This window comes from Ursus arctos, unplaced genomic scaffold, assembly GCF_023065955.2.
Source record: "Ursus arctos isolate Adak ecotype North America unplaced genomic scaffold, UrsArc2.0 scaffold_31, whole genome shotgun sequence".
In the NCBI taxonomy this organism is placed as follows: domain Eukaryota; kingdom Metazoa; phylum Chordata; class Mammalia; order Carnivora; family Ursidae; genus Ursus; species Ursus arctos.
In genome coordinates, this window is record NW_026622997.1 from 3,175,592 (window position 1) to 3,203,303 (window position 27,712).

Here is a 27,712-nt window from a genome sequence, read left to right on the forward strand (position 1 = left end):
TATGCCACTAGTCACAAGTATGAGCATTTCTCTGCATCTAGTGGATTCAGTCTTCATCATCTTTCCTCCTTGCTGTTTTTCTCCCGGGCATCTTGCTCAGGCCGAGCCTCAAACGGCCCCGTGTCCGTCCTCCCTTGACGTGAGGGCAGCGTGCCTTGCTCCGACCTCCTGGCCTAGGACGCTGGACTGTGCACACTATGGCTTCCGTTGTTTGGGGCTCTCTTTGGAAGATGGCTCTCGGGTTCATCGTCTGGATGCTTGGACACAGTTCCCCTTGTGATCCTCTGTTCTCACTCCCATGGTTCCAGCTTTTTTTTTTTTTTTGCTTTGGTGAGAAATTGTCCTCTGTCCCAGATGCTTTTACCAGGACAACTAAAGGAAAAGGGTTTCTGTCCTCAGTGCTTCTGACAACAGATGTGTGGGTTTTCCACCCCAGGCAGTTCTCTCATTCTCTGGGGGTCACCAGCTGGGTGCCGTATAAGTCAATTCGGACACTAATACCTGGCATTAGTGCAGACCCCATAGGTTGAGGGCTCCGTCCCACAAGGCCGCCCCACCTCAGACACCAATCAAATTAATGGGTATCCAATGTACCCATGCTTCTGTTGGACTGAGCTACAAAGTTGTGGGTTCCCATGACCCCCTCCCCATTTGATAATTTGCTAGAATGATTCACAGAACTCAGGAAAACAGTTTGCTTACTATTACTACTGCTTTATTATAAAGGATACAACTTAGGAACAGCCAAAAGGGAAAGATGCCCAGGGCAAGGAATGTGGGAAGGGACACAGAGCTTTCCTGCCCTCTCTGGGTCACCACTGTCCCAGCACCTCCCTGTGCTCACCAAGCTAGAACCTCTTGGAACCCCATCGTTTCAATTTTTTATTAGAGGCTTTATTGGATAGGTGTGATTGAGTAAATGACAATTGATGAATAACTCAATCTCCAGCCCCTCTCCCCTCCCTGGAGGTGGGATGGTGGAGCTGGAAGTTCCAAACATCTAATCATGCCTCGGTCTTCCTGGAAACCGGCCCCCATCCTGAAGCTGTGGGCAGCTTCAGTGGCCTCCAGAAGCTATGGGTGGCCCCCAGCCACCAGTCATCTCAATAGAATACCCAAGACACTCTCATCACTCCAGAAAATCTGAGGGTCTTAGAAGCTTCTGTGTCGGGAACCAGGGACCGAGTCCAAATATTATGACAAAAGGTGCTCCTGTCATCTCTACCACTCAAGAAATCTGAGATTTCACTAATCTGAAATTCTGGAGCTCTCTTCCCGAAAGTGGGGGAGCAGAGACCAAATATGTATTTCTTATGAAGTCACAATAATAGTGGGCAGAGTGGAGAACACTTTGAAGTTCAGACACACATATGCTTTCCAGAGCTCACAGTTAAATAGCTGGCCTTCCCCAACCCCCACCCACCACTGCAACCTCTGCAGGCAGAACCTTCAGTATTACACAGCCAAGCTCTCTGAGAAGATACTGGAGACAAAGTCAATGCAAATTGAATGGGTAACTGGTCAAGCAGGTGCCAAGGGGGAACATCCGTAAGGGCAAATGATGAAAGGCTAAGCATTCGGCTCTGAGGCATCCGGTTTGCTCAGAACTGAGTGAACATCTGCTCTGTAGCCCAGTCCTGGACGTTTGCTTGGCCGAAGATGAGGTAGAAGACCAGGCCTGACACGTTAATGGAAACAGAAATCAAGAAGACATTTCTCCAGCCAAACTCTGAATCCTGGAAGCAGGAAATTACAAAGTGTTAATGGTCTCTTGGCTCTTGCCCCTCCTATTCAGAAAGGTCCTGGCGCTTGTCCAGCTCACCAGCCCACTCTGCTCCGGTCTCTGTGGCCTTCCTGGTTGTTCCTGGAATATGCAGGTCATTTCCTGGGCCCTGGCCTTTCCCTCTGCCGGAACAGTCCTCTTCCCAATAGCCATTTGTCTCACTCCCTTGTTTGCGTCCAGTCCTTACTTAAATGTTACATTTCCAGTGAGTCCTTCCAAGGCCACCCTATTTAAAATTGAAATCCCACCCCCTCCTACATGCCTGCTTCTCCTCTCCTCTTCACACTGTGCCGCCGTTCAGTATTCCGTATATGATATGATGGATATGTACATATGAAATCATTAGATTTCCATCAGTTCCCTTCCTACAATATAAGCTTCACCAGGCAGGGACTTTTGTTTGTTTTATTCACTTAAACATTGCATGACACATGCTAAGGGTGAATTAACGAGTGGATGTATGAAGGGATGACAAGGGAAACAAATTCAGTTTAAGGATTTCCTTATTAAAAGCCTTTTCCTGACAGTATTAGTCAGCGACTAGAAGGGAAACCCCTCAATCATATGCAAACCAGAATGGTTGGCCCCTCTATACTTTGCAAGAAATGCCATGAATACTGCTAGAAATTTGATGATTAGCATGAAAAACTTACCTTCTAAAAACTCTTAAAGCAAAATAAACAAACAAATAAATAAAAACTCTTAAAGCATAAACTCATAAAACTGAGCTCTCCTCATCGCTCCACACCCTAAACCTGTGGTAATTGTCCTGCGGGAGCTGAGCCTGGGGGGGTGGGGGTCCGAGGGGCTCAGGACTCTTGAGCTTTGAGCCCCGTTGGGGAAGGAACAAAAGTATCTCCAGTCTGACTTCTCCTGAGTGACTGTATAGGTTCCTTTCATGAGTATTTTCATCAGTGTTTGACCTCACCTGACTGATTAAATATCCAGCGACAGTGGAAGAAATGGCTCCCGATACGTAAGCAAAGACTTGCGATAGTCCCCTGAGAAAGCCGGTGTACCTGAGGCAGGAGAGAATATTCCAGTGTAAGCAAACCGTTCACCTCAGCTTCCTTGTAACTCTGTGCTTGTCTCTGGGGTGCCCAGTGCCGACCCTTGGCCCAGCCTGAATGAAATGCTGACTAGTGATTAGCGTCATCCCGGGTGAGGGTCTGAGACTCCCAAGCGTCACCTGTACTAACTTGTCAACCTCGTTTATACAAAATGTACAGATGGGTGGTTTGCATCTCGTTGGTACGTTCTCTTAGTTTCTGCTATGGAGCCCGATCTTGCAGCCTTGTCTTTGGGTAAAAAAGACCCCTCACTGGATGAGACGTTGGTTCCCCTGAGGCCAGGGCGTCTTCCAGGTGTCATGGCAGTTGGTTATCTGAAGCTCAAGTATGTTCTGCTGACCGGGAAAGGATCCTGGGAGCTACATGGGAAGTCCCAGGCCTCCTTGACACTACGTCTGTAAGCGGTGAGTGTTTCTCTTGCTCTCCGTTAGTCAAGCTTTACCTTTAGTAAAGCTTCATGTGAGCCGGCCCTGTAGGGTTTTACGGGTCCTTCAGTGCAACCCCGTGTGACTGCTGCCTTCCCCGACAGAGATATGGCTGTGAGTCCCCGCCTGTCCCCAGTGGAGCTGTGAGTGTGGCCATTGGCCTCGCCGTTTTCACCTGGAAAACAGTGCAGGTGGTGGCCTGGCTTTGGGTCCCTTCCAGTAGTTATGTGGCTGTAGGGCTGGTGCCGGCATTTCCTGTGACCAGCAGCAGGCACAGATCAGCCACGTGGAACTGGGCCATCAGAGCGAGTTTAGGGCTGCGGGACCTGAGCTGAGTTTCTGTGTGGATGTGGCCAAGGGGTCCCTACCGAGGAGCAATATCCAAGAAGTTCACCAGCGCTCCTATCTGGCAGAAGGTGGTGGCGCTGGAAGACAGTGCCCACAAGCCCATACTGGTGCTGACGCTGGACCGGACCCAGTGCAGGGACACGAGGACCACAGATGGGATAAGAACCCCTGCCGCAGGAGGACAGACGCAGAGTGAATAAAAACCACCCTGAGCTTCCCGCACCGCCCCAGCATCCACCTGTGTCCTTACCGATGGCGGTGGAGAGTTTCCTGATGGTAACGAGTCTGAAGATTTTCCTGGAGTGAAGAAAATCCGCCAGTAGACCTCCAAGGATACTGCTGATAAAGGCAACAGCTAACAGCAGGGCCGACAGGATTCCACTCTGAGGACCAGAGATAACACACATGACACACATTGACCCTTGGGGGGCTTGTCTACGTGTATAGCTTCTCTCTATATACACGTCTCCTTGGATACAAATTTCAAGGTACTGGGATCAGCCAACACAGTTTTGGTGCCTGAGAGAAAATATGCATATAGTTCAATTGGAAAAAAAAGACTAATGTTCTCTTTATATGTAAAGGTCACTTGGAAATAGATTTTTAAAAATAACAAAACCCAGTAGAAAGATAAGCAAAGGATAGGAAAAATTTACAGAAAAAGGAAAATAGGGGCTCCTAAAAATATTAAAAGGTGTCCAACCTCATAGTGAAAAGAACTATCTCTTCATGGATCAAACTGGCAAAAATCTGCAGAAATCCAACAGTTTTTTGACCAGATCTAAGGCAGGCTGTGGGAAACTGGGTACTTGCAAATATTATCAGTGCCCTATGGAGAGCAATTTGGCAATAGATAGAAAGTCTATATTGCATTTACCCTGAACTCAGACATGCAGAAATAGTTGCACAGGTGTGTGGCAGACGAGCAAGGTTTGTTGCTCAGAGGTTGGAAACAACCCAGATGTCTCACCAAGGTTCCTGTGGACTATATGAAAAGATCACCGTGGTGTAATGCACAAAGAATAACAGCATACACAACACATAATGTTTTGTGTAAAAAAAATTGACAAAATAAGAAGATACACTCATGTATGCCTGCGTCCTCATAAGGAAGCAGAAGAAGAATATAAAAGAAATGAATAAAACAGAGTGATCTGTGGCTGGGCTGGGAGAACAGGGCAGATGGGATGGGAGCGGGAGGAAGATTTTTCACTCCTATCTTTGGATATAGTTTTTAAAATGTTGTACCCTGTTTTGATTAGCTCAGCCTCTGTATTACGGTGCTATTAAAAAAAATGCAAGGAAAGAAATGTCGTGTATAACCTCCCAAATGGAAAGGCTTTAACTGTCACCGTGTCCCAGCTGTTCATATTATGGATGAGTAAACTGAAGCCACCAAGGTTTTGTGACTTAGGGAGAAACCACCCTGAGACCAACAGGAGTTGAGGCCTCTTGACTTTCCAAGCTGAGAAAGCCTGGTCTCAACTGACTGGTCTCCACTGGCCTCTCCAGTCCTTCCCCCATCCTCCTTCTCCTCGGCCTTGGTCTCTGAGATGGGGATCCCACTTGGCCTCTCACCAGAGACAAACCATTCCCAACAGCTGGCCTCAGGGATGTCTGTCTGGACCTCCTGCCCCTGATGGCCTCATCTGAGGTTCCGGTTTTGTTGCCTGCTTCCGGCCCTCCTCTTTTGTGAAGACCCATGGTCATTCCACCCTGGGGCTTTCTGACCTCAATACCTCCAGCCTGCTTGCACGTGTGCACCCTGGACTCTGCCCTCTGCTCCGAAAGTCAGTTCTCTGTTGGCCAGTTAGCACCGTTTTCACCAGAGGAGCCCAGTTAACATGAGAGCACTGCTTTTTGAGTCCAAAACACCAGAATGTAGCAGTGACTCAATAACCTTGTGAACTGCCGCTAATAGGCTCTGAAATCTGATGTACTCCTTGCCACTTTGAAGACGTCCATCTTGTAGGAATTTAAAGGCTCCTGTCCACCTGTTAGGACACCTGTCCATTTGGTAAAAAGAGAGCTGTACACATACGTGCACTTTTCTCTGTATGCGTCACACTTGAATAACAAATGTCTTAGGAGACCGTTATCTGCAAGTTTTTGGTAGGAGTCCTATTTGGGACTTTATGTCCTAGTGATAAGCTTTTGTTTTCAGCAGGTGTTGTTAATGCTCCCGTCAAGTCCTCTCTAAGGCAGAGTTTGTTTTGTTAACACTGTATTTTTTATGTTGCCAGCACACTATCTTGTTTGCAACAGCTGATTGGACTGAACACAACTTGCATCAGTCCCTTAAGAAATATGACATTGTGTGAACATCAAGCTTACCTAAAACCATCCCAGTTTTCCCCAATAAGCAGTAGGTCACAGTGAGATGATTGAGAATTCACGCAACCAGGTTGCATTTCCTACACGAAGTTCCTGGGCCTATACGCCCGAGTTTGTGGCCGTGAGACAGAAGATTATGTAATGAGGTGTTTCAGCAGAAGAACAGAATGGGCTTTCTCTATACTTACATCTCTGAGGTTAGCTTTAAGTACAGAGTTGATGTATGTCGGCATGTATGCCATCAAAATACTAATAATCCAGAATTCAGTGAAATAAAAGACTAAAATGCCCCAAAGTGGTAGGGATTTCATCATAGCCTTGATGGGAAGGGACCAGCCTGGCGAAGAGTCCTAGAAGAAAGCAAATATCAATACCCCTCCATCAGAAGACAAGAGCTTTGCTCTAAGGCCCTCTTCACCCCTGAGACACCGGGACAAACATAGGGAAATGGTAGGGAAGTTCATCAAACGCACCTGCTGAGCCAGTGAGCACACGATATATTCCTTCTCACCAGTGCTGATAAACGGATGATTTGTGGGGTCATCATAAACAAGAGGAAACCAGAGAAAAGAACAGGCACAGCCAATTCCACCTAGGAAGAGGATCCCATTAGCCCTTGATGGGTGTTCTCTCTGCTTGACTCTGCACTGAGATGATGCCTGTGGTTGACAGAGTGACTGACCCCAGTATTCCACTCCTACCTGTATCTGTGCTGTGGCGCCATCATTGGCGGACGGTGCTTCTCCACCCCTTGTGTGCACATGTGACACCGTCGGACAGCCCAGTGTTACCAGTATTGAGCGGAAATAAAATTCATCTTAAAATTTTCTTTTTTAGGATCTTAAGAAATCTTTTTTTTTTCTTAAGCAGAGTGTAGATTTTATTTATTTATTTATTTATTTATTTATTTATTTTAAAGATTTTATTTGTCAGAGGGACAGCACAAGCAGGGGGAGGAGCAGATGTGGGACTCCATCCCAGGACCCTGGGATCGCGACCTGAGCCGAAGGCAGTTGCTTAACCGACTGAGCCACCCAGGCGTCCCAATTTTATTTATTTTTTTAATGAAAATATTATTTAATCTATAGATTTTATATAAGCATCACCAATTTCCCCAATACTTTTTTGTTAGGTTCAGTTAGCCAACATATAATACCTCGTTAGTTTTTGATGTAGCAGTATTCAATGACTCATCAGTTGCGTATAACACCCAGCGCTCATCACCACACGTGCCCTAATCTTAATAGCTCTTTTTACTAGGTAGCTTGTCCTTTACACACTCCTTCACAAATAGAGTGTGAAGAGCTATCATAGAGTATAGAACTACCCTACACCAGGCATTTGTGAGATTTTGAGAGTATAAGAATACAAAGATGGAATTTTGCCATCAAGGAACTTAAAATCAAGTAGGGAGGAATAGACACGAAAATTACCGCTGTTGGAGATGGCGGCTGGAGGATGTCCACAAATGTTGTACTGAGTTCCTTCCTTGTACATACACATTTGTAGCTTACCTTTCTGGAAACCATGAGCAGAGTAAGCCTCTCGCATTGCTTGAGTAATTTCCGTAACCTGCCTTTTGACAAAGCCTTTGCAGGTCACCATGCTAAAGTAACCCATCTTCACACAATTTTTTCTAGTGAATATATTGACTTGATGTTACAGGAACTCTTGGTATAAGAGCATTACCCTCTAACGGAAGCACGAGTGGTGCTCACTGGTCTTACTGGATCACACAAGTTGCAGATGGGACTTCAGAGAATGTTTTAAAACTCAAACACAGGGGTGCCTGGGTGGCTCAGTCATTAATCGTCTGCCTTCGGCCCAGGACGTGATCCCAGAGTCCTGGGATCGAGCACTGCATTGGGCTCCCTCCCCCGCTGGGAGCCTGCTTCTTCCTCTTCCACTCCCCCTGTTTGTGTTCCCTCTCTCACTGGCTGTCTCTCTCTGTCAAATAAATAAAATCTTTATTTTGGGTAAAGGCAGAATTGTGAAGTAGGAGAACGTTGCCTCTGGAACACTCCGTGTGTCTTTGGGACCTTCTGCAGCATTTCTTAATGCGTTACGTCCACTCTTGAGCCTCACACCATCTGCCCTGTCTTGCAGGTTTCTGCGCCAATCAGCATTTTACAATTAGGTCACAGTCTTACAATTATCTGATTGTAATAATAGAATTTTTAAAAATGAATTAAATAAGCATAACAAAAAGTATCATCCCCCCTAGGTACCATTTTCAACATCTTAGGAAAGAAATCCCTCTGGGGCTAGTTGCGTGTTCAGTTTAGAAGCAGGACGGAATGTTATGATGCCTTTGAAGTCATTAGGTCATTCTAGCTATGCATCCAGGCTCCTGAGATTTAAATGTCATTTTGCAAGATTCACCACATGCTTAGCTCTGAACGTTATCAATTTTAGTTATATAGTTATAGAAATACTCACATGTATTAGAGTTTGGTTAACCATAGATGACTTGGATCACGAAAATCATGCCCAGCATCCTCTGTCACAACACAAAATCCTGAGATTTGAGAAGCCCAAACTCACCAAAGATATAGAAGATAGAAGGCCACCCTTTGGTCTGGCAGAGGAAACCACCGATGAGCAAAGTAACGAAGGATCCCGTCAATTCCCCTAAACAGGAGACATGAGGGTGTTTTGGGTGAGAGAGTCAGGGTCGTGCTTTCGAGCAGGGAGACAGGGTAGTTGGAGGATAAGGTCTTGCTTGTGTTGCGAGGCCATTGCAGAGTACTCTGGGACAGCGCACCCAAGCTGACAATTTAGGGTATCGATTACCTGATAAAGCAGTGTTGATGAGTTGATTCTTTTCTAGTGGGGGAGCCCATTTGACCCAAATTGAATACTCGCTTGTTAATACCATAACCTGGAAAAAAAAAAAGTTCCATTCTTGGCTATCTGAGGTCATTTTTGGAACCAATATTCCACTTACACTTAGAAAGCTTCTTGGTACCTGGGCGATGCCTTGAGCAATCCGAAGGACGATGAGCGAGACCGCTCCTGCATCAGCTGCCAGTGGAACCAAGAGGGCCAGGATTGAGGAAAGAAGCAGGCTGACACCCACCAAGTACTTGGCTCCAAATATTCCAACTATGTAGCCGGTAGGGATTGGAGCCAAGAATGAGCCATAGTTGATAGAGCTGAGAATGATCCCCTGGATTTCAGGACTCCAGTCATACATAGGAGCCTAGGGGTCAAAGAGAATCTCACTGTTTATCTTTGGCCAGAGAGTTGACAGTTTTTATCATGTGAACTTGGGAGGCGAAAAATAAAATAACTGGCGGTTCTCTCTCCTTCTACTTCTCTCCAGTTCCTCCAGTCTACCAATTTCATTAAAAAAAAAAAAAACCCAAAACCCAAACATATGCCCAACATACTCTTTCCTTTTACACAGTTTCCCTGGTTACACAATTCACTGACCCATTAAAATATAAGAGATCCCGTAAAGAAAGAAAGGCTATAAAGAAGAAAGCGTTATCGGTAAGGTGACTTTAAAAATACGTGAAGGAAGAAAGTAAAAGTAAACATCTGTGAAACTTATTTTGTGATTTTCATCCTCGTAGGGTAGGAATGTATGTCCACTGAAGATGAAAGTGGTTTCCTACATCCTACTTCTAGGAGTGCTTCCACTCCTCGAACTAAGCAGAGTAGAGATGGACTCTCCTTAGCTACGTATTATGTGCCCGTGTAGTATAGTCCACTGGACATAGTAGACGCTTCATAAATAGCCCTTCAGGTCAAACCATCTGAGTCAGAGAAAGACTCTGGAGTCTCATGAAACTTACCACTGCCTCCAGTTGCTGTAGGGTTTCGTTCCAGCCGTCCTGGGAACCGGCGGAGGGCCTTCCCGCGGTGGCATTGAGCGGGCTGGGCCAGGCTGTGTCATTGACCATCGCGGGCATGGCGATGCTCAGGCTCATCTTGTGGGAGTTAATTGAGAAATTGCAGAGATGCAGAATGACGGCTAGCCCGTGTCGGACCGAACAAAAGCCTGAGATGAAGGGACACAGAGAGTCATCATCATGGTGCTTTTCTTCCCCCTTTCCTAAGTCTGGAAGAGGGAGAAGACTGCAGTGTGTGTGGGGAGGAGAAATAGAGACAGGGCAGGTGTTGCTCTGCAGGTGGCTGGTGGACACCTGTCCCCCAGGGGGTGAGGGGCTCCGTAACCTCCTCGGAATCATTACTTGAGCAGAGACTTGAAGAAAGTGTGGAACTGGCCAGAAAGAGTGTTAGGAAGGTTTTCGAGGCAGGGCTCTGGGGTGAGCTCATAAGAATGGACTGGAAAGAGGTGAAATTGGCCAGAGAACTGGCTGGAGGCAGTGGTGTGTGGGATATGGGTAGTAAGAGAGAGGGATCGTTGGGAATGACTCCTAAGGGCCCCACCCTGTTAACAGAACGCACAGATGAACAGGTTAGGGGCTGGGAGGAGACGAGACTCAAAAGGTCGGCTAGGTTAGACTCCAGAAGCCATTTCAACTTCATCTGGATACTGTAATCTGGGCTCGCATGAAACTTGCCAGTGATCTGTGAGGGGCCTGGGGTTATCCCTGGACTCGAGTCCAGGTGCATTAGTTTGGTAACAGCTAGAAGGATCGATTGATTGTCCCTCCGGAGAAATTCCAGAGGTGTAATTTATGATCTTGTCCTCAAGGCCTGTGGGTGCCCTGTTTCCTGGCCAGCGCTGTCTCCTGTCGTGTGGTGACATGCCAGCACAGACCCCCACCTTCAGTTTAACTCTGGGGGCATTCAGTTGAGACTGTCCCCTCCCCCATCCACACGAATTTACATCGGAGTTTTGATCAGCATCATTTAGCTATGGCAGATGACACGGCGAGGGATTGCCCCGCGGAGAGCGGCCTTCTAGCTGAGAACAGGGGTGGCTCCCTGTGGATTCGCATCTTTTCCTCTGGTCCGAGCTGGAATCTTAGAGTCAGTTCTCATCAGTTAAGTCCCACACAAGTTTCTTAAGAGATTTTTTATTGTTTCTATAACTGGTCCTCTCCCTATTATTTTCATGTTTCCTTCCTCTGGGTTTAGAACAGAAAGCCAAACCCACACATGTGTTAAGTACTAACAGTGGGAAACAATACATGATTATTTTTGTCATTTGTAACATTTCATCTTCTTGGGTAAATTATTCACTGGCAGTTCATAAACAGTGTTAGATAGGAGTGGTGAGAGCGGGCACCCCTGCCATATCTGAATTTACTGGGCATGTTCCCCACAATGGTGGGACTTGCGCTTTTACTGTACGAAGCTATCCTATTCCTGTTTCTTATTTTGATGTGAATGCATGAGTTTAATGAAATGTATTTGAATCATAGAGTCAGACACCTGGATCTGCTCTATTTACAGCTGTGTATTCTTGGGCAAATTACTGAGCTATCTGCAGCCTCAGTATTCCACCTGTAAAATGGGGTCAATAATAGAGCCTACCTCAGGGCGCCTGGGTGGCTCAGTCGGTTAAGCATCTGCCTTCCACTCAGGTCATGATCTCAGGGTCCTGAGATCAAGCCCCGCATCAGGCTCTCTGCTCAGTGGGAGTCTGCTTCTCCCTCTCTGCTCTTGCTCGCTCTCTCTCGCTCTCAAATAAATAAAATCTTGAAAAAAAATAATAGAGCCTACCTCAAGATGCTGTGGTGAGAATTGACTACGTTTATGTAAGTTCATTATAATTATCGTTAATATCTGTGCTCTTCTTAATAGGCTTTTGTAATGAAAACACATGATTTATTTTGCTAATATTTTGGCCAGAATTTTACATTAGCATATATAATTGAATTTGGGTGAATATTATTCTGAGTATGTGTGTGCATGTAATTTTTGACATGCTAGCTTTGTAAAGAAAGATTTTAGGCTTTCCATCTCAATCTACAACCTGAAGTATTTTAGGTATGTAGTCACTTTCTTTTTTTCTTTTTTAAGATTTATTTATTTATTTCAGAGAGAGGGCAGGAGGGGAAGAGGGAGACCAAGAATCTCAAGCAGACTGTCTCCTGAGCTCAGAGCCAGATGAGGGGCTCGATCTCATGACCCTGAAATAATGACCTGAGCTGAAACCAAGAATCAGAGGCTTAACCCACTGAGACACCCAGGTGCCTCTCATTTTCTTTTTTCTTAATATACTTTTTTATGTTAGAACAGTTTTGGACTTCCAGAATTATGGGGTTCCTTTTTTTATGATTTTAATAATTTATTTGAGAGAGACAGAGATAGCAAGAGAGAGCACAAGTGGGGAAGAGGGAGAAGCAGGCTGTCCGCTGAGCAGGGAGCCTGAGGCAGGACTCGATCCCAGGACCCTAGGATCATGACCTGAGCCGAAGGCAGTCACTCAACCAACTGAGCCACCCAGGCGCCCCTGAATTACTGAGTTCCTGTCCACTTCACACCCACTTTCCCCTGTTAGGAGCATCTTCTGTTACTATGTACGTTCGTCACAATTGATGAACTTACTGGGATGTAGGATTATTAGCTAAGCCCACACTGTATTCAGACTTCTTAGTTTTTACCTGATGTCTCTTTTCTGTTCCAGAACCCGACTCAGGATAGCACAGTACATTTAATTGTCGTGTCTCCTTGGGATACTTAAGGCTAAGACAGTTTCTCAGACTTTCTCTGTTGCTAATGACCTTGACAATTTTGAAGAGTACCAGTCGGGTATTTTGTAGAATGTCCCTCAACAACAGCTTGAGGCAGTATTTGTCAGGTTTCTCCACTGTGAGGTTACTCTTGTTTGACCCCTTTCCGTGCTGTGCTCTGGAAGAAGTCCCACGCACGGTCTGCACATGAGTGAGGAACGACCTTCCATCTCCTTAAGGTGGGTAGGCATAGAAAGGCATGGATACAGAGACATTTTCTGCCCAGTAGAATCTCACCGAATTTTTCTAGTGAAACCACCAAGACATAATTGGTTTGTTTTAAAAAGGGTTAACTTTTTGATAACTTTCTTCACTTACGTGTGTTTTTGACGTGCACAATTTTTCTTAATTCAAATTTATGAATGTTATTTCCATAGAAATCATGGACATTATCTGCTTCCCGGTGATTAATACCTTACACATTTGAAATGCTTCTGTCTCCTTTGTCCCCACGATCACTTGTGCTTAATCTCTCCGCCTGATCCACCCGCGTCAGGAATTATTTTATTGCTGTGAAGGGCACCCGCTGTCAAAGAATCAGCCTTCGTATATATCTTTCATTGCAATTTTCTTCATGATTGAGTTTACTTCCGAAGTCTGTGGGATCTTCCAGTCCCTTATATTAAGCCTCTTTTTCTTGAAATATCTAGAGTACCTTCTGTTTTTCTGATTGAACCCGGGCAGAAGCTCACAGGCCTCTGGGAGATAAGGGGATAGGAAGGTCAATGTGGTGTCTGTCCCCACTCTGCCCCATGGACCCTTAACTGAGCCTGATAGACAGAAACCACTGACTTCTGGCAGAACCTCAAGGTCCACCTTTCCCCCCAGGTCTCTAGGGGTACAGGAGCATCAGCAACTCTATTACGTGGCCAGGTGACGGGATATGCCATGTAATGGGGGAGGGGCATTTCATGTGTCCCACAAAATACCTGGATTTGGTTCTGTGAGTCTCTTAGAAGCGCAGTCATACTGAGCAAAGACGTCAGTACCTTTTTGCTACACGGGGACCGAGGAAAAGCCCCAGCAGTGTCCCGAGGGTGTGAGACAGAGGACCCAGGAACACCCAGCAAGTGTGGGGCAGAGAGAGAAGATGAGTGAAAATTGATGTTGGCCACGAATGGATGAAGCCAGCAGGGTTTATGCATAAGCACTGTGGCAAGTACTTGGAGACTCAACAAAATAACCAGGTGGGCCTGTGAGTAGTTGGGGTTCTGTCTTATCAGGTGGGACGAGATTTGGCTAAATCTCGTCCCAGGATTATTATTAGCATGATGCCATTTGTAATGACAGGTCAGATGGGTTACATGGGGACTGCCGTAGCTCCTGGGGTGTCATTAGGGGACTAAGCAGCATGGGCAGTGGGTGCCCTAGAAGATGGTAGAAGAAACCAGAAAGACCACATATGAGTCCCACCACTGCCAGAAAGGGGGCTGAGGAGGGGAGACTGTGTGAGAGGTGGTAATCCTAGCTGAAGTTTATGTAGTGTTTACTGTGTGCCAGGCATTGTTCTAAGTGATTTACATATTGTAACTAATTCAGTTCTCATGGACATGCTGTGAGTGGGCACTATTATTATCTCATTTTTATGAATAAGGAAACCGAGACACACAAAGTGTAAGTAACTTCCCTAAGGTCACACAGCTCATAAATGGCAAAATCAGGATTGCAAACGTGGAAAATTTTTATATATGAGCTCTTTATATTACTGATTTTGAGAGAGAGAGGATAGGAGAATTTGGCTAATAGATTCTTAACTACTTGGACACGGGTCAGGTCTTAGAGATACAAGAGTCAGGCTCTCCTACTTTCCAGATGAGAAAGCTGAGGCACTGGGATAGTATTCATTCCAGGTCAAACGGTTTCTAGTTAACTGTAGACGGAGTATTCGAATGCACATCTCCTTATTTCTCCTTTGATGAGTAAGAGTAGGAGAATCCTCTCGTCCTTGAGACACGCTCACTTCCCAGCAGACACACTGGCTGATATGTTGAGGATTGGAAAGCACCCACCTTGGTCAGTGCTTTATTGTTCAAAGGTGTTATCTTATGAAAAGCCTATTTCCATAAGCAAATTAATGAATCACGTACTTATGAACCATTAAGAGTTTAGAGGAAAATAAGGTGTTCAATAGGTTTTCTTAGGACATGTTACAGAAAAGCACCAAGTTGCGATATAGACAACGTGGAGGAGGAGAAGTGACTTTTATGACACGGTGGAGAGGAAAAGCCTGCTCTGTCTGAGGCAGGGCTGGATCTGTGTGAACAGAGAAATCTAATCGGATGCTCCTGGACTTAGAATCAGAAAACCCAAGACCGGTTTCCCTATTTTCTACTTAGCATCTGCTCTGAATTTTTTCATTCATCTATAAATAATGTCTTGATACCTACCTGTCCTATATCCCTTCAAGGTTTCTCGCAAGAAGTGAAATAATTCTCCATAAAAAAGGCTTTATAGCTATATAGAGCCCTTGGCAGTTGGTGGGAGCACCGTGCTGTATACCGCCGAAAGGGAAGTCGAGGTGACATAGATACCACTTTTATCCATAGCCAGTACATGATTTTACCTTTCCTGGAGGTTTGCGCGTGAGCCGTGTTTAAATTACCATCACTGGAAATAGCAGCCACTCTCTTGGCTTCTGCTCTAGTAGACATTTTGGTTCTTTTCTCCCAGGGACTGGCGTTCACCTACTGAAATAAAAGAATGCAAAAGGAAATACAGGGCGACAAGTGTCCTATATCACACGTGACACTGCCCACTTCTATGAATTAGGAGGAGACATTTGGTGGGAAAAGTGCTAGTTTGGTGTTCAGGAGACCTGATTTGTTGCCCAGACTCTCTCACTAGCCAATTGTGTGGCCCTGGGAGGGTCACAGTTACCCTGGGTCTTAGTTTCTGCTTCTCTGAAATGAAGGATCTGTCCTGGATCGCCTTAATGGATTGTAATATTCTTTCCAGTTCTGTATTCCTTTGTCTCTCAACTGATATATGTATCAACTGCATGTTAAAACTTGACAGTCTTCTTTGAAATTTCATCCGGAAGATTCCAGTTTCTTAAATTACGTGGAAAACTGCCTGTTATAAACATCTAGATACACCAGATAAAATATGGCAAACATCTTTTTAAACACATAGCTCCAAAGATAGTAAGAGATACCCCTGTGGATGTAATGAAAAGTTTGCGGCATGAGCTAATTCTTCAGTGACCCTGGGACTGTGGTGGGGAGCAGACGTCAATTTCAGTGATGCAGGGTCTTGAGATCTAGGTCCCTGGGATGAGGGAGGAAGCCTTAGACCTCTGCCAGCAAGGCGATTATAATGGAGATCCTGAGACAGAGCCGGAACCCTCAAAGGGGTTCGAAACTGAATTAGAGAGGCTTTGTCCATTGCAACAGTGAGACAGCGATAGCTTACATCGTCCTGAGCTGTGGTTTGAAAAGAAAGAGCCTCTTAAAATTCCGAAAATCCGTAGCTATGTCATGAGGAGTTGGGGTCGCAATTCATACTGTTTTCATTGTCTGAGAACTCTGTCGGCTGAAAAACTGAACTAAGAACTGGGCCCAGGCCAATTTCCTTAATGCGGATCACATAGAATTACTGATGAAGCCCCGCTGACTGTGACTTCCAGATCCAAAATTAGAAGCACTCACAGAAGCAACCTTCCAAGGAAGTCCTCAGACGAAACACATCGCAGGGTCAAATTGCTGCGAACTTCCAAGGGTCGGATAAACTGATAAATGCCTTATATAAGCATGCTTAAAATAATTGAAGAAATAAAGGACAGACTAAAACGTAAGAAGATACCCAAAAGAACGGGCATATTTAAGAAAGACACTACTTGAAATACAAAAAACAAATTTAGGCATTGAAATTAGAAACGAAGTCATTAGTCATTAGACAATAAGCTAATGACTGAATTAGTGAAATAGAAGGTAGAACAGAATTATACAGAATAAAGTCATTTCTACAGGATAAGATATACAGAATAATTATACAGAATACTGAACAGAATAAGTATATTATACAGATTTAAAGCTAAGGGAGATAATGATGTATGGTAGCAAAGTTACGGGACTTGGAAAATAGAGTTAAAATGTCTGGTATATGTTGAATAAGACTTCTGGGGAAAGAAAATGAACAGGATTGCGGAGAGGCAATGCTTTAAGAAATAACGGTTAGGGCTTTTCCGGAATAGATGAAACAAGATTTCTCGGATTCAGGAATCACAATGAGTCTGAAGCCAGAGAAATGAAGTTAAAGTGATACCTAGACATATCATAAGAACCCAGCAGGATACAAAAAGCATGAACCTTATCTGTAATGATACATGCCGTAAGAGGTCATTGGTGGAGGGGGGTAGAAAGTAATTACAGTATGATACCAGATAAGGGAGCAATGTCTTTTTAAACTTCAAGATAATTTAAAAAAAGACAAAGTATAAGAAAGTGGGTGAAAGTATGTAACCACCAGTAGAATGACAGATGAAGAACAGACATGGCATAACGCACCCTGCCTTACTCTCAAAGACATGAACATTAGAGGAAGAAGATCTTATTTCTTACCTGTCCCCTTCCATAAATATTTGAAAGACTTATCCCTAGTTTAGGCAAAAGTGTGGGGAACCAAGCTGTTGTTTGTGGGAGTCAGGGCATCTTTCCACTTGGTATTGCTGCCTCAGGTGTCCACCAGGGAATAATCTAACAGCCACACAAGAGCATGTCCCAGGACAGTCCTTGTAGTGCTATTGGTAAAAGTGAAAAATTAACAGCTAACTAATGGTCATTAATGTTTGAATAGTTAAAGTACATATATTTTTGGAATACTATACATCAGAAAGAACTAATAAAATCTATATAAGTATTAAAGATTTAAAGAACATATTAAGTGAAAAAAGCAAGTTGTAAATTCAAAGGGATACATGCAGCCCGATGTTTAGAGCAACATTTACAACAGCCAAGATATGGAAGCAGCCCAGTGTCCATCAATTGATGAATGGGTAAAGTAGAGGTGATATATATATATTATATATAATATATATATAATGGAATATTACTCAGCCATAAAAAAGAAGGAAATCTTGCATTTGCAACATGGATGGAGCTAGAGAATATAATGCTGAGTGAAATAAGTTAGAGAAAGACAAAGACCATATGATTTCATTCGTATGTGGAACTTAAGAAACAAAACAGACAAGCAAAGGAAAAGAGAGAGAAAGAAACAGATTCTTTACTACAGAGAACACACTGATGGTTACCAGAGGGGAGGACGGTGGAGGGTGGGGGAAACCAGGTGACAGGGATGCAGGAGGACACTTGCTCAGATGAGCACCGGGTGATGTGTGGAAGTGCTGAATCACCATATTGTACCCTTGAAACTCGTATTACACTGTATGGTAACTAACTGGAATTAAAACAAAAACTTACAAAAAAAGAAAATAGGAAGTTATAGAACAGTGAGTGCCAAGGTAATAAAATAAGTGAAACATTATATACACACAACATTATGTAATTTACATGTTTATAAGTGAGTAGAAAATTATGAAAAGAAAAATCACAACATTGAGACAATGACAGCTCTCCTGTACATTGTCCTTAGCACTGGTTTTAAAATTAAGATACACGGGGCGCCTGGGTGGCTCACTTGGTGAAGCGTCTGCCTTCAGCTCAGGTCGTGATCTCAGGGTCTTGGGATCAAGCCCCACATCGGGCTCCCTGCTTAGCGGGGAGCCTGCTTCTCCCTCTCCCTCTACTCTTCCCCCTGCTTGTGTGCTCGCTCTCTCTCTCTCTCTCTCTATTAACTAAATAAACAAAATCTTTCAAAAAATGCATTTAAAACAACAACAGAAAAAAATACCTGTGGTCACAATGTCTGGGGCCTTATGTGCATCTGTGTACATGTGTGTGTGTACATGTGTGTGTAACTGGATGTTAAAATGGCACTTCCTCCTTAGCGTGGCAGCCCCCAGACTATTTCGAGAGGAAAACAGTAAGTGTTGCCTCCGGCCCAAAGAGGTAGGAGACCACCCTCCAGGACTTGAGAAGAGGGCTGTTGAACCCACTGCCAGGGCACGACCCGACTGAGATGAAGACCCTGAGAGAATTGTTTTAGAGAGAGCTGCCGGTCTGGCCTGGCACTTCTTCACCCTGCCTTCGGGAAGAGGGGGAGGGCGCTGCTCTGCACTCTAAGTCACACACCAGGGGCCGCTTGCAAGGAGGGGCTCACCCAGACAGCTTGACGTCTGTCCCCTGGAGGCTTGTGTGCGCGCCTGTGTGTGAGAGAGAGAAGGGGCTGGCGCGTGACACCGGCCTGAGAATCCGCGGGCACGAGGCTGTGCAGAGTGGAGAGAGGGCCCATGCCACACCGAGACCCCGTGACGCCCCTGCCCCCCCCCCCCCCGTGGCGGGTGCGGAGACGCCGGACAGAGCGGCGGGTTCCTTCTGAGCCAGATGCGGGTGACGCAGGAGGGACCCAGCTTCCAGCCATACCCAACGGAACGGTCTAGAGGGGACATGACCCCAGAAGAGACGGCGGGACGGTAGGAAGCCCGACGGCTGACAGGGGCACAGTAAGGGAGAGACCGTGGGGTGTCCCCCGTGGGGAGCTGTCTCTAAAGGATGGAGCCGTGAACGTCCACCCGAGCCCAGAGCGCCAGGGCCAGGTCACAAGAGTCCCAGTCAGGAGCCACTTCCCCCTCTTCCCAGCCACCCCTCCACCTCCCTAACCCCGGCCTAGAAGGATCAGAAGCCTCAGCCAGCGAGAGGGGTGAGGGCAGGAGCTGACAGAGAAAGGGAGCAAGAAGCCAAACCAAGTGACCACCAACCCCACCGAGGTCCAAGCTGGAGACAGAGAGCAGCTCTATTTTTTAAAAATATAATTAACATACAGTGTTATTGGAGTTTCAGGTGTATAATGTAGTGATTCAACAGTTCAATCCGTTACTCAGTGCTCATCTCAATAAGTGTGCTCTCATTCTCCTTTATCTATCTAGGCAGGAGCTCTACTTTATTTATTTATTTATTTATTTAAGGTTTTATTTATTTATTTGAGAGAGAGAGAGAGAGAGAGAGAGAGAGAGACAAAGATAGTGAGCACATGCGGGAGGTAGGGGAGGGGCCGCCGAGGGAGAGGGAGAAGCAGGCTCCCCACTGAGCAAGGAGCCCGATGCAGGACTCGATCCCAGGACTCTGGGATCATGACCTGAGCTGAAGGCAGAAGCTTAACTGACTGAGCCACCCAGGCGCCCTGCTCTTCCTCTTTAAAAAAAAAAAAATTATTTATTTATTTGACAGAGAGAGCAGGAATGGAGGGGAGGGGCAGCAGGAGAGGGAAAAGCAGACTCCCCGATGAGCCCAGAGCCCCCCGCAGGGCTCCATCCCGGGACACTGGGATCATGACCTGAGCCGAAGGCAGACGTCTTTGCTCTTTCTCTTGCATTTATGGCTCAAGTGCTTAGTTCTCTTTAAATTGCCCCCTGTCTATACTTACTATGACAGAAGCATATGCCGGCTTGTCTGGTAACCAGCAGTGATGTCTCACATACTGTCCACGGCTGGATCCCATGCCCTATGTCGGATTTGTCCTACCTTCATCCTCCACTGCCAACTCCCACTGCCTCGTCAACTCCAGCGAGGCCTCTGGGAGAGGTACAATATGAAAAGGAAAACACGAGAATGACATTTGCTGTGGAGAAAATGAGAGTCACAGTGATGGCCACTAGGTAACTAGCAAGAAGAGGGCAGTTGCTTTACCTGGTTCTTTGGGAAAGATCTATTTGAGCTAAATTGGGAATGATGAGAAGAAAGGAGCTCTGAGCAAAAGCCTTCCTGGCAAAGGAGCCAGCAGGTTTGTCCAGTGCCAGTACAGAGTGAGTGAGAAGGTTGATATGGGAAAGGAGACCAAAGTGGTGGTCAGCAGCCATACCATGTGGGGTCCCACAGGCCGGGTAAGGGGACTGGATTCACCTGGCTGCTGGGTGGTGATGCATGGTCTCTATGGGGCAAGGCTGGGAACCAAGAGAGTCAGGAAGAGGCTGTTGTGGTCACCTAGGCAAGAGCTGATGTATGGGGGAGGCTGGTCATGGTGCAAAAGACTGGACTGGGGATCTGTTTTAGAGTGAAAGTCAAGAAGAATCGCTAATGAGGTGGCTAGGGGAGGAGAGAACGGGGAAGATCACTGGAGACTTCTAGATTTATGGCTTGTACCAATGAGTAAATGGTGTTATGCGCCATAGAGATGGGAAAGTGAGTGGGAGGGAAGCATGTTTCCAGAAGAAAAAGAAGAGTTTCACTCTGCGCTGTTGGGTTTGAGATGCCTGTTAGACCCAGAAGGGAAGACAGCCCAGGACACATTGTGCCTGTGAATCTGTAGCTTGAGACAGGGCGCCCAGGGAGAAATATAAATTGGAAAGTCATCCTTTTTATCTATTTACGTACAGACTAAGAAAATGAGGACCAACCTGCCGAGGTACTGAATGAGTCATTCTATCAGCTTACTGTCCGAGTCCATGGCCAAGACTGATTCTGTGTTTATTCTTTGCATGAACCCTTGTCTTGCTCATCTGCTCTTCACTAGTTCACTGTGGAGTGAGGCTTTTAAGGCCCCGTGATGGGCTATTAGGAGCTCACGTGTTTTTATATCTGGTCTCAGCACGGAACATTTCCTCCATACAAGAAGCGGCTTGTGGCTCGTATTCTTAGCGCCAAAATCAGAGTCCTCTGCCCCAGACTCTTCACCTAATAACTACTGCCCAAAGCCGTGGAATTCCATTTGCATAAATTCACTGGAGAGGTCTCATCTGTTTTGATTAACTTATTAATCTTTTAGCCCTGATAAAAATCTTCCTTTGCCAAAAGTCAGTTTTTACGTTTACTGTCTCACCACAGATGTAGTCAGTGTTTTTTTTAAATTATTATTATTGCTATTGTTATTATTAACGCATCCCACAAAAATAAGCCCAATATATCAATCTTAAGCTGAAGGTATCTAGTCTGGTCCCAATATTTGGGTGATATTAACCCTTAAAAGCATAGTTTAAAATTGCTGGTTCACTTCCACATGCTTCAGATAATTCAGACTCTCTGTCTCGGCAACTATTTTGGATGAATTGATTCCCTGAAGTTTTATTCTCTGGAGTTCTGGAACTCTTGTTTCTTTTAGGATAAGATGTTATCCTCTCTTACTTTTCAGAATTATCATGGGAAAGAGGAGTTCTCTTCCCCACCCCACAACATCCACCCCAGAGCAACAAATGGGGGAAAGGCCCACTCCCATCATCTCAAAAGCAGAATTAGGGGGAAAGAGAGAAGGCTAACCTGTGGGAGTTAGAGTGCGGGGTCCTCGCTCCTTTCCAATAAATACCTTTAAGCTTTTCAAGATTTTCTACATTGCCCTACATCCTGAGGAGGTAAATGATTACCTCAAAACCTTTAGCCTTTATGTTACCCAATGGGAAGATTGTTTGGGGTGAATGGTTTAATTTTTAACTTTTATTAATTGACAAGTAGACCAAGCTCATTAGGTCTTCCTCAGGCTTCAAGGCCAGCTGAGGTCACTTCCATCTTCCCTAATCTTCCAGCCAGGATCAGTATTCCTGCTTATAGGGTCCTGGCACCCCATAGCCTCTGTTTGCAGTGCTGTTCATTATGTTCCTCATTAGCATGGGGTATGTCCTGTCCCTTTTGAGTCCTGTCTCCATCAGGACTGTTTAGTAGAACTAGGCTCTCCACAGAGTGGAGACGTAACACCCGTTTTGGTTGACTCAAGTGACTTGTGGTTTACTGATTATAGCTGTTGGCGCAAAGACCACTGAGCTTTCTGGGAACAGTCACAGCCTGTGATTCTGCTCCCTTTTATGGCAGAACATTTCAGAAGACTCACACATACTGTACTCTGTCCCCCTGCCCCACTCAAGACAAGAAAGCTCTTGGCAAAGCCATCACTGACCTCCATTCTGGTAAATCCAGCGGCCAGTCCCAAGACTTTATGTGTTAAGCCTACTAGCTTTCATCACTCATTCCTTCCCTGGACTGTTTCACTGGATTGTCACCCATGATTCAGGCTCAATTTTCCTCATGCCTTACTGGGTCCTCCTGAATCCTTTTAGCGGGTCCTTATGTTTTCTTTAACTTCTCATGTTGGTGTGTCCAGGACTGTGGCCTTGAATTTCCTCCCAGTTCAAACTCACTCCCAAGGTGAACCCACATGGTCTCCTTTCTTTACCTGCCCTTGCTCGGACCCCTTCATGAGCCAGAACTTCAGCTCTTCAGCCGCACTCATTTCTCCTTGGGTATCCAGTGGGTATCTCAGTCTTCACATGACCGCAAGAAGGCCTGAACCCCCTCCACCTCCACCCCTGCCCCAGACTCCCAATCTTGGCTGATGGCATCACTATTTCACCAGTTCATCTTGCCCTAAACCTTGGAGTCTTCCCTCAATAAGTCTGCTCTTTCCCTCGGCGAGTGTCCCATCAGCATGTCCTATCAGCTCTGCCTTCAGACCTTTTCCCAAATCCCATTGCTTTTCATTTCCTCCATTCCTAATGCAATCACCTGTCGCTGGGGTAAATAAAACAGACTCTCACCTGGCCCCACCATTTCACCCCTCTCTTTCAGTTCATCTCCACACGGCAGGCAGAATATTGAAAATGTAAATACGTATATTGTAACTTACATAAATCTGTAAGTATGTAAATGCATCGCTTACTGGTTTAAAGTCTTCCAAAGCCTTCTCAGTAAAATTAGGACAAAATGGACCAAATTCCATCTCTTTAATGTGCTTCCAGACTTCAAGACTTGGCCATGCTGCTTGCTGACTTCTGTTCCATCCACTTTCCCTTTGCCTTCCCCATGAAGCTCTTTCCTGCCTCAGGGCCTTTACATTTACTGTTCTTCCTTCCAAGATGCCCAAATCCCCAAGCTGGTTTCAAATGTTTTATGATGTTATTTAAAAAGTAAAACACTTGAAAATATTTTTTCTAGGAAACCTCTAATAGGATGTTTGGATAGGAATCCCAAAAGATTATTAAAAGGAAAAAAAAAAAGGTTGAAGAACACAACTCTAAACACAGATCTAAAGAAGTATGTTCAAAACACACGAATGCACCTTTGTACCCTGGGCAGGACGTGTGGAACAGTTACTGGAGAACTCTGAAAGGCGAATAGTAGCAGAAGGGTTGGAGAGGAAGACCAGATTTGAGCAAAGAATTTTGCTTAAATTACTTCTAATAAATTATAAAAAATATGACTTATAGGCAGCGTTTCTAAATTTCTATGTCCTAGATTTCGTCTCTACCATTGATGGCTATAAAAACAAAAACCTCATTTTTGTGCCTTCCTTGGAACCACACATTTCTGGCCATGAACACATTAAAAAAGTAGGCCTGTGCCTCATCTTTTTTGTCCCTTTTTTTCTGTCTTGACTGTAGACGTGAGGTCTGAACGCGAAGCACTGTGGGAAGACCACGAGATAACAGGAGTGCAGATGAAAGCCAGTAAGCGGGAGGCTGTTATCAGTTGGGAGAAGCTGGATTGGAATGCGAGAAGAAATGGCCCCCAATCTCAGTTGCTTTTAACAACAAAGGTTTATGTGATGTTGGAGATTCATGTCCATCGTTTTCTGACTGTAGCTCTGTACCGTGTTTTCCTGACTCTGGGACTCAGTTTGCTGAATGAGCTTTATCTGGAACATGGATGGTCTCATGGTCGAACTAAAAGATAAATTATGGTGAACTGGGTCTTGGCTTAAAAAAGTTGTAAAAGTTTTGCCTGGATGTCAGTTCCACGCACCTTTCGTGGGGCAAAGCAAGTCATGTGGCCAAGCCAAGCAGAACCGAGGTAGAGAAATAACAATCCTTTTCAAAGGAAGGCCAGGGAATATTTTCGACCACTAATATCACAGTCCAGGTTTCTTTTAAACTGTGTACAATGAACTCTCCTTTCTGCACATTAAATGTACTTCCTTCCTTCCCAGGACAGCCAACTCAAAAGTCCCATTTAACCGTAGCACCGGGCCTGGTGTTCACGATTTTTATGATACTCTCTCATCCGTCCGAATGTAGCTTCTCTTGTTCCAGAAACCCATGAATTAACAAGATGTCTTCTGTTCAACACACACTCAGTGTGTGAGGCTAGAACACAAACAAGGCAACTGCCAACAGGGGGAACACACAGTCTAGTTCAAAGAAGTCTGAAATTGTGAGGCTATTTCAAGAGCTGGTACATAGGGGCGCCTGGGTGGCTCAGTCGTTAAGCGTCTGCCTTTGGTTCAGGGCCTGATCCCAGGGTCCTGGGATCAAGCCCCGCATCGGTCTCCCTGCTCTTCTGGGAGCCTGGTTCTTCCTCTCCCACTCCCCCTGCTTATGTTCCCTCTCTCGCTGGCTGTCTCTCTCTCTCTCTCTCTGTCAAATAAATAAATAAAATCTTTAAAAAAAAAAAAAAAAGAGGTGGTGCATGGTCCCCAAATGGTGCTTCTGCATCCGATGGGGAGGACAGAAGTGCCCCCAGAATGTCTTTCTTCGTGGCTCTTGGCTCGACCCTCTGGGTGGCTCTTCCTTTTCTGTTATCCTCTTTGGCCATATTGGAAGAGTCCTTGCAGACTGAGATGTCTTGGCCCACCTCTGATAATAAAAAAAGGGGGAGGACTCCAAGTGACACTTTAACACATGATCAGTCATAGCCTCCTTTAGCCTCTGTTATCCAAGTTGGTAGCCCTTTGGTATTCTGTCACTCAGAATGTTAATCAGTTTCTTGTATATTTGGTTACACATGCCAACAGTCACACCTACAACTCCTCTTGACATTGGATTCTCAAAGTACTCTCCTCCTCTCTCCCTCCCCTTCCCCTTTCTCCCCTCCCCCCTCTTGATTTTGGATACTTTGAGCCTATTACATTTCAATAGGAAAACCTTCACCTTAATTTCATTTGGGGGGGCCATTTTGCCAACTTAAGTTATTTACAGGATATGATCCTAGTCCACTGAGAGATTTTTTTTTTTTAACAATTGATGAGAAGGTCACACTTTAATTTGCTATTTGCACAAGGCCAAGCTTAAAAAGGACTTTCTTATTCAAATCATTTCTCTATTTTACCTATTCACCTTTGGAGTTGAGAAGAAGTAGCTTCTTTCAACTCAGCAAGTCTAGAATTTTTAGTTTCTCTCAATTTCTTTCATTCCCATTTGCAAACCAGCTGATAGCTTTACAGATTGTCCTCTTTTATAGTACTCTGTCAAATGTCGTCAGCAGCAAATCACACAATTTGCATGTATTTTGCCAAAAACTTCACCAAAAATAATAAGCTCAATAGGGAAACTACCTGTAAATTATCATAAGTAAACATTTCTAAATGTTTCACTTGTATAAAGTACAACTGTCCTTTTAAACCTTAATAACAGTTTCTTTCTGTCCCCATCCCATCCCTGAAGCCAATGCCAAAAACTGTTTATGCTTGGTTTGGCTTTGTTTTCAGTCTGTGGCAACATGCTGTCTTATGTCCTGCATATTAATTTCTGTATTGACTAGAAAAGGTGTGGTTATGCTGTGCCCACAGGTCAAGCCTCCATCCGTGGTGTCTTATTTCCTTCTTCATGTCACGTGTGTGGCATGGACTGGCCACAGCTCCGTTCCACGTGATCTCCCTGCTGAGGCCAGGCTGATGGACAGCCGCTGTCTGAAATACTGCCAATGTCGTGGCAGAGAACAGAGTATGTGGAAAAACTTACGGCTGGAAATGAAACGTGTCATTTCTGCTCAGAGTCCATTGATCCAGGCAAGTCACGTGATCCAGACGGACAGCACACGTCAGAGAACTACAATCCTTCCCCCAAGGGAGGCTGCAAATATCTGTGAGCAATTATGTCTTCTTCCACGTGAGCAGAAGAGAAGAAGAGGAAAAGCCCATTTCGCTTTGGATTCGTTGAACTAGTACCAGTTCTGGACTTGCCTGTACATTGGGGAAAAAATAAAATTCCGCTTGACTCGTTCTTTATAGCTCGAGAATCGAGCAGGGCCTAATCTGGCACGAAACTTGCCTTTACTGGGTTTTATTTTCAATGACTCCCATTGTTTTAGGTTTTATTTGCTCCTCCTGCCTTTCCCCCATATCGGCCAGGTCTTTACTGTGCTTTCTTATGTTCTGTTTTCTTAATGTGTAAAATTTCTCATGCTGTTCTCTTATCTGAAGTTCTGGGGAAGGGTGTTCTATCCTGTTTCTGTTCGCCTGACTCTTGCTCACCCTGGATTGTCTCTGGCTGTGTTGTGTAATTTCAGATTGTGACCTCGTGGTTAATAAACTTTATTCCAGGGAATCTTGTCAGGGCTTGAGGGATTATTCCTCCAGAGAGATTTTGTGTTTGCTTCTACTAAGTAATACGGACCTGAGGCTCCTTTTATGTACATTTTATGACATTAGTCTTCTTGGACTATGTAAATAGCATATATGTGAATCTAAAACTAACATATGCAGAACCTGGAGTTATTAATTTTATTGGAGGAGTTTTTTTGTTTTGTTTCTTTTATTTGGTTTGTTTGTTTTGTTTTTACCATCTAGAATATGGGTCAAGAGAGAAAATCTTTTTGTCTCTCTGAGCAGGTGAACAGATGTATTTTTTCTAGTTTGCCCGTTCAGAGCAGCCGTGGCTTGTACAGGTCTTGGCTTTGTGTGACAAGCAATAAGGAGAGGACCTTCCGTTGTAGGGACCTTAATTTTTACGTCCGTAAACAACAATTGAGAGTCATGGGCATTCTCAGTTGAGTTGGAAAATATAATCGGAAAGGAACAACTCTGTAGCTCTCTTTACGTTTGGCTGGCCGACCTGACGGAGTAGTGCTGGTGATTTGGGGTGGCCAGGGTAAAGGAGTAGCGTTTCCCATGGGGTATGTGTTAGAGCGTTGCTTCTATTTCTTCATTGTAGAGTGGCCTTGGAAGTAAACCTAGTCGAACTAATGTTCAGTTCTGAGCAGCTTTATAAAGGTAACAGGACGATAACAAAGAAGCCGTGGGTCTCACCTCCTTGGGTCATTCTGAGCTGCAGTGGCAAGAATTGGAGAGAGGGACCCCTGGAGATGAGGTCAGGGATGCTCTGAGGCTTCCCCACACTTGTCCTCA

At 45.1% G+C, this 27,712-nt stretch overlaps 1 protein-coding gene across 5 annotated transcripts; it reads right to left on the reverse strand.

Annotated features, from left to right (window-relative positions):
- Positions 1 to 693: 693 nt before the first annotated feature.
- On the reverse strand, positions 694 to 22,015 carry SLC17A4 (solute carrier family 17 member 4). 5 transcript variants are annotated; one of them, XM_044388667.3, is made up of 13 exons: positions 21,922 to 21,997; positions 20,096 to 20,244; positions 15,177 to 15,297; positions 9,761 to 9,966; positions 8,929 to 9,162; positions 8,754 to 8,841; positions 8,505 to 8,591; positions 6,434 to 6,552; positions 6,149 to 6,310; positions 3,877 to 4,009; positions 3,647 to 3,794; positions 2,712 to 2,802; positions 694 to 1,736 (listed from the first exon to the last, which is right to left on the reverse strand). In XM_044388667.3, the coding sequence occupies exons 2-13, from the start codon at positions 20,168 to 20,170 to the stop codon at positions 1,602 to 1,604; spliced, it is 1,599 nt and encodes a 532-aa protein (XP_044244602.2). In that variant the 5' UTR covers positions 20,171 to 20,244; positions 21,922 to 21,997; the 3' UTR covers positions 694 to 1,601. The 5 variants fall into 5 exon arrangements, with proteins under 5 accessions (XP_044244602.2, XP_044244600.2, XP_044244603.2 ...); XM_044388665.3 differs by lacking the exon at positions 20,096 to 20,244 and having other exon boundaries at positions 15,177 to 15,300; positions 21,922 to 22,015; XM_044388668.3 differs by lacking the exon at positions 20,096 to 20,244 and having other exon boundaries at positions 21,922 to 21,980.
- Positions 22,016 to 27,712: the final 5,697 nt, after the last annotated feature.

What these genes read in the sequence shown, in the direction of transcription:
- SLC17A4 (XM_044388667.3), bottom strand. Translation starts at nt 20,170, where the DNA reads ATGGGATCCAGCCGTGGACAGTATGTGAGACATCACTGCTGGTTACCA. An exon ending in TTCTATCTTCTATATCTTTG is followed by an intron (nt 6,553 to 8,504) that starts GTGAGTTTGGGC and finishes TCCTCTTCCTAG; the next exon opens with GTGGAATTGGCTGTGCCTGT. An exon ending in CTGGATATTTAATCAGTCAG is followed by an intron (nt 1,737 to 2,711) that starts GTGAGGTCAAAC and finishes TCCTGCTTCCAG; the next exon opens with GATTCAGAGTTTGGCTGGAG.